This window comes from Helianthus annuus, chromosome 13, assembly GCF_002127325.2.
Source record: "Helianthus annuus cultivar XRQ/B chromosome 13, HanXRQr2.0-SUNRISE, whole genome shotgun sequence".
NCBI classification, from domain to species: domain Eukaryota; kingdom Viridiplantae; phylum Streptophyta; class Magnoliopsida; order Asterales; family Asteraceae; genus Helianthus; species Helianthus annuus.
Window position 1 is genome coordinate 81306639 of NC_035445.2, and position 6000 is coordinate 81312638.

Below are 6000 nucleotides of genomic sequence, written 5' to 3' on the forward strand. Positions count from 1 at the left end.
AAACCAGTAGAGTTATACTTTTAGATTTGATGCATTTAAGTTTACGTATTTTTTATTCATACTACTATTTTTGAAGTTCTTTTATTTTGATAAATATTGAAACAATGGTCCCTAATTACTATCACCACCTTACAACAAGAGTCATAAAATCATCCGTCCAATTTACATAACCTGCCAAACCAACATCCATGTAACACCATACCACATTATCCCCATATATCCTTTCTAAACCCACACACTCACCCTACAAACAATGGCAGCCACAACACCTTCATTCGCCTTCTCCGGCATCTCCTCATCCTCCAAACTCCACCGCATCTCCGCCTCCTCCTCCTACTCCTACTCCCTCCGCCCCATCACCCCCCTCCGCGCCCACTCTGCCTTCAAATCCGCCAAAATAGCCGCCGCAATCTCCATAGGAGACAAGCTGCCCGAAGCCACATTATCCTACTTCGACTCTGAAGGCGAACTCCAAACCGCCACCATATCCGACCTCACCAAATCCAAAAAAACAATCCTGTTCGCCGTTCCAGGCGCTTTCACACCAACTTGCTCCCAAAAACACCTCCCTGGATTTGTTGAAAAGGCCGAGGAGCTCAAAGCGAAAGGCGTGAACACAATCGCGTGTGTTTCTGTCAACGATGCGTTTGTAATGAAGGCGTGGAAGGCGGATTTGAATGTTGGAGACAATGTGTTGCTGCTGAGTGATGGGAATGGAGATTTTACTAAGGCGATCGGGTGCGAAATGGATTTGAGTGATAATCCGATTGGATTAGGGGTTAGATCAAGGAGGTATGCTATGCTTGTGGAAGATGGTGTTGTGAAGGTTTTGAACCTTGAAGAAGGTGGTGCTTTTACTGCTAGTAGTGCAGAGGATATGCTTGCGGTTCTTTGAGTTGTTTTAATAATTAGTGCATTGTTGAATTATATTTCGTGTAAGTTAGTATACAGTTGTTCTGGATTGGCAATCTATTTGAAATCTGGTCCATCCGTGTTTGGATGAGTTTCTTGGACCTTGGTAAATCTTGAATTGTATCTCTTTCGAATTTTATCTATGTAATAAATCCTGGAAACCTTTTTTTTAGCCAATAACTAGCAGCCAGTCCACATCACCCACCATTCTTCTTCTTCTTCATCTTTTATTATTATTATTATTATTATTATTATTATTATTATTATTATTATTATTATTATTATTATTATTATTATTATTATTATTGAGAAGTTGTTAGGTATAATAAAAATTATATTGATACGTAGAAGGTAGGTAACTCACAAACATATTCTTTCTATGTGATGTCATCTTACTAATTAATTAATATATATTTTACATGAAAAATCTAAATTAATATTATTATAATTTTCATGACTTCAATATTTATTTAATTAATTATATCTTCTAAGGTAAGATCCTTATTTTATAATTGTCTCGGGCTTCTTGGTTCAATCGAGGTGCAGCATAAATCTAGTTAACGTTTATGCTCCGAATGATGCTATTAGTAGACGAGGTATTTGGACGGAGATTATGGGTTTTAGGAACTCTTTACCACGGTTATGGATCATGATGGGGGATTTTAATGATGTGCGGGATGAAAGTGAGCGTATGAACTCCGAGTTTGTTGAAGCTAATGCGAGGGCCTTCAATGATTTTATTCTATCGGCTGGACTTGTGGAATATAATATGGGTGGTGGTAATTTCACCTATATTTCGGATAATGGTAAAAAACTGAGTAAATTGGATTGGTTTCTTGTGTGTTTGGGGTTAAGGGAGAGATGGCCAAATGCGAGTGTGGTTGCTTTGGCTAGGGAAGTTTCGGATCATCGGCCTATTGTTCTCTCCACCGTCCAGTCAGATTTTGGTCATATCCCATTCAGATTTTTTAATTCATGGTTTGAATATTCTGGCTTTCTCGAATTTGTTCTTAAAAAATGTGATGCGTTTCACTTCTCGGGGCCGGAGGATCTTGCACTAGCAATTAAATTCAGGTGGCTAAAAAATAAAATCAAAGCACGACTGAAATTGGAAAAGGAAAGAAGAGAAGGGATCTATGGTGGGAAAAAGAGGAGATTGGAATTCATTGAAAATCTGGCGGAGGAAAGAATTCTTGAGGAAGATGAATTGGCCGAACGGGCGGAATGTCGGAACTACGTGGCTGAATTTGAAAGAATTAAACAGTTGGATTTGTGCCAGAAATCCAGGTCCAAGTGGGCTATTGAAGGTGATGAAAACTCTGCATTTTTTAATCACATTATTAATTCTAATATCAGTACGAATAGATTGAATGGTTTATTGATTGATGGTGAGTGGAATACTAATCCTCTATCCATTAAAGAAGCTTTGTATGAATTTTTTCATCACTAGTTTTCGGAACCAATGCCGATTAGACCGGAGATGATATGTTCTAATATTGCTACTATTTCGAAACATGAGGCAGCTATGCTGGAAATTCCGTTTACTGTGGAGGAAATTAAAGAAGCCGTTTGGGAATGTGAAGGTGAACGAGCTCCTGGGCCGGATGGATTCAATTTTAAGTTCATTAAAAAGTGTTGGGTAGGGCTTCGGGATGATATGGTCAGGTTGTTTAATAAATTTTATGAGGAGGGCTCTATTAATAAATGTTGTACTTCTTCATTTATAGCATTGATTCCAAAGGTAAAAGACTCGGTTGGCCCAACTGACTTCAAGCCGATTAGCTTGATTGGTGTGATTAATAAGGTAATCTCAGAGGTGCTTGTTAACCGTCTAAAAAGTGTGATGGGGAAACTAATTTCTGAACAACAATCGGCCTTTCTAGCCGGAAGAAATATTATGGATGGCCCACTTGTTCTTAATGAAATATTTAGTTGGTTAAAAAAGTATAAGCGTTGCGGTATGTTTTTTAAAGTTGATATCAATAAGGCGTATGATTCTGTAAACTTGTCTTTCCTTAACTCGATTATGGCTCAGATGAAATTCCCAAGTAAATGGAGATCTTGGGTGATGGCGACTCTCTATTCAGCTAGAGCTTCTGTTTTAGTTAATGGGTCTCCAACTAGAGAGTTTGATTGCTCCCGTGGACTCAGGCAAGGCGACCCGTTATCTCCGTTTTTATTTGTAATTGTGATGGAGGCCCTGACTTGTGTTATGAATAAGGCAACCTCAATTGGTTTGTTTAATGGTATTGATATTACCGCTGATGGTCCATCCTTGTCCCACCTGTCTTATGCGGATGATGTGATGTTTATTGGTGAGTGGTCTACATCAAATATTAATAATCTGAGACGGTTACTTAGATGCTTTTATCTAGCTTCCGGTCTCAAGGTTAACCTAGCAAAGTGCAGCATTTATGGGATTGGGGTAAGTGATCAAGAAGTTCAACAAATGGCGAGTCATTTGCGGTGCAAGCAAGGTACGTTTCCTTTTATTCATCTTGGCCTACCAATTGGGGCTAATATGAATTTGGCTCGAAATTGGAAATCAGTGGTGGAAGTGTTTAGAAATAGGCTTTCGCTATGGAAAGCTAAAACTCTTTCATATGGAGGTAGAATTACCTTGATCAAGTCGGTTTTAAATTCCTTGCCAACCTACTATTTATCTTTATTTAAAGCTCTGGTTAAAGTATTGAATGTTCTAGATAAGACTAGAAGGGTGTTTTTTTGGGGTGGTTCAGAAGATAAAGCTAAGATGAATTGGGTAGCATGGGAAAAAACAATTGCACCAGTAGAATATGGTGGGTTGGGTTTCGGTTCCATTAGAGACACTAATTTAGCCATGTTGCCTAAGTGGTGGTGGAGGTTTACAACCAAAAAAATAGTTTGTGGCATAGAGTAGTTTGGGCAATTCATCATAATAGTAGAGATTGGAACGACTTTCCGGTTAAAGTATCTATAGCGGGTCTGTGGAAGAGCATCATGAGTATAAAACCGTCTCTTTTTAATGCCGGTATTGATTTAAGTGGAGCTATATCTGCAAGTCTTGGAAATGGGAAAAATATCGATTTTTGGTTAGACATCTGGGCCGATTCACAGCCATTATATATAAGGTTCCCTGACTTGTTTAAGGTTGAAAAATATAAACATTGCATGGTGGAGGATCGGATGACTGTTGGTGAAGCTGGGCTTGTTTTCTCGTGGGCCTGGGCTCGACCAGTTCTAGATGACAATTGTAACAATCAGTTAATGCAGTTGTTATCTTTGGTGAATGGGTTAAGTATGGGTTCAGGTTGGGACTTGTGGAAATGGAAGTATGCCTCAGATGGTTCCTTTAGTGTTGCTGGGATAAAAAAGTATTGAGTTCGGCTATTGTGGCTCAGATGGTTCCTTTAGTGTTGCTGGGATAAAAAAGTATTGGGTCCCAAAGAAGGTAGCTATTGTGGCTTAGAGGGCAGAGATGGAAAGGTTACCGACCAAGTGTGCCCTGGCGATAAGAAACATATCGGTCCAGAATAAGTTGTGTGTTCTTTGTGGTGATTATGCAGAAACGTCAGAGCATATATTTGTAGCATGCCAGTTCGCCCAAATGATTTGGCAAAACATTGCGGATTGGTGCAAAGTCCCGCCTATATTTGCTTTCGAATTGAATGATGTACTTACTTTACATGAAACATGCTCTGGATCCTCGACAAAGAAGAAGGTGATTCATGCGGTGATTCTGGTAACTATTTGGAGCCTTTGGAAGCTAAGAAACGAGTCCGTTTTTAGACACTCGCTTCCTCACACAACGAAGATCCTAGACGAGATTAAAGCTATGGCGTACCTTTGGGTTAAAAATCGAGCAAAGACGGTGTCATTGACGTGGGAAGATTGGAGTCGGTTTAATTTTCTTGCTTAGCTTTATGTGATATTACATTGTATTGGTGGTGTTTTTGTACTTTGTATATTTGGCGGGTAGCATCTTGCTACATATAATAAAAAAAATTTTGTCGGCCGTTCAAAAAAATTAAAATTAAATTAAAATGAATAACAAATAGAATTAATTTTTATAAAGTCATATGAGTTTGGTATTTGTGTCGTGTGTATATTTACTAGAAGTCGATAATTAATTGAAAACTTTGATTTGAAACAGTCTATGAGATCCAACTATGATTAATAACTACAAAATTGTGGTAAGATGTAGGTTCAACCGTATTAACACACCATGAGATCCGACTACAATTGATTTCTCAAAAAACTTTGGAAGTATCTAAATTGGAAATGTAATCGCTCATTATTTTCTATTCAAAAACAATTGCAAAAAAAAAAAAAGAATCTGTACGCTCAAATCACATTAAAAAATTGGTCCTCGCAACACAGGCAATCAATTCTAGTTTTATTTTATTTTTCTGTTTCTTTATCTAGTTAAACCATTGCGAACTATAACGAATTAGTTAACGAGAGCACCACTGCCTACGTGGCAGTGACATAACACTCCTTTTTTTACTCATTAACTTTTAGTTTTATGCATTTGCCGCATCACCCAACGCCACCCATAGCCTTTGGATGGTTTAAGAATGTTCGAAGTTATAATAAATAAACAAGAGAGAAATGTTTATAAGAAGGAAATTTATTAGGCATCACTTAATAATCAATTCCAGCCTCTTTCGAAACGCCAATCAGAACTAGGAAACGGCGAGTTATGTTTAGATACATAAAATCCTTCAGACCTTACCAACCAATAACAATGTTGCGTACCTATTAGAAATTTATAATGGAAACAAAAATTCTTGATATGATTATCATACAAATCCAAAGTTATATTCTTTGAACCCCAAGTGACCTGACCGGTATACACACGCCCAAGTTGACAGAAATACCAACCATATGCTTTTTCAAAAGAAAGGACAACATTTTGCTCCATATCGTCTCCATGAACAAAAAGATTGATAGCATCAGGGAGATCATTGGTAACGATCATGTGCCATTTAGGAGTCAAAATGCAACCATATGAAATGGTGGGGATGAAGAAGAGAGCAACAACAAAAAGGAGGCTTGACATTGTCTAGTTAAGTTTTAAGACAATAACATGTTGATTTATATCCAATC

At 37.9% G+C, this 6000-nt stretch overlaps 3 protein-coding genes across 3 annotated transcripts; all 3 read left to right on the plus strand.

The window, feature by feature from the left end:
* Positions 1 to 93: 93 nt before the first annotated feature.
* LOC110898327 (peroxiredoxin-2E-1, chloroplastic) lies at positions 94 to 1092 on the plus strand. The gene has a single exon (XM_022145094.2). It carries the CDS (start codon positions 254 to 256, stop codon positions 893 to 895), a length of 642 nt encoding a protein of 213 aa, XP_022000786.1. The 5' UTR covers positions 94 to 253; the 3' UTR covers positions 896 to 1092.
* Positions 1093 to 1564: 472 nt separating this feature from the next.
* On the plus strand, positions 1565 to 2362 carry LOC110901120. Its single transcript, XM_022147969.1, has one exon. It carries the CDS (start codon positions 1565 to 1567, stop codon positions 2360 to 2362), a length of 798 nt encoding a protein of 265 aa, XP_022003661.1.
* Positions 2363 to 4369: 2007 nt separating this feature from the next.
* On the plus strand, positions 4370 to 4810 carry LOC110901119. The gene has a single exon (XM_022147968.1). It carries the CDS (start codon positions 4370 to 4372, stop codon positions 4808 to 4810), a length of 441 nt encoding a protein of 146 aa, XP_022003660.1.
* The last annotated feature ends 1190 nt before the right edge of the window (positions 4811 to 6000 follow it).

What these genes read in the sequence shown, in the direction of transcription:
- LOC110898327 (XM_022145094.2), top strand. Translation starts at nt 254, where the DNA reads ATGGCAGCCACAACACCTTCATTCGCCTTCTCCGGCATCTCCTCATCC.
- LOC110901120 (XM_022147969.1), top strand. Translation starts at nt 1,565, where the DNA reads ATGGGGGATTTTAATGATGTGCGGGATGAAAGTGAGCGTATGAACTCC.
- LOC110901119 (XM_022147968.1), top strand. Translation starts at nt 4,370, where the DNA reads ATGGAAAGGTTACCGACCAAGTGTGCCCTGGCGATAAGAAACATATCG.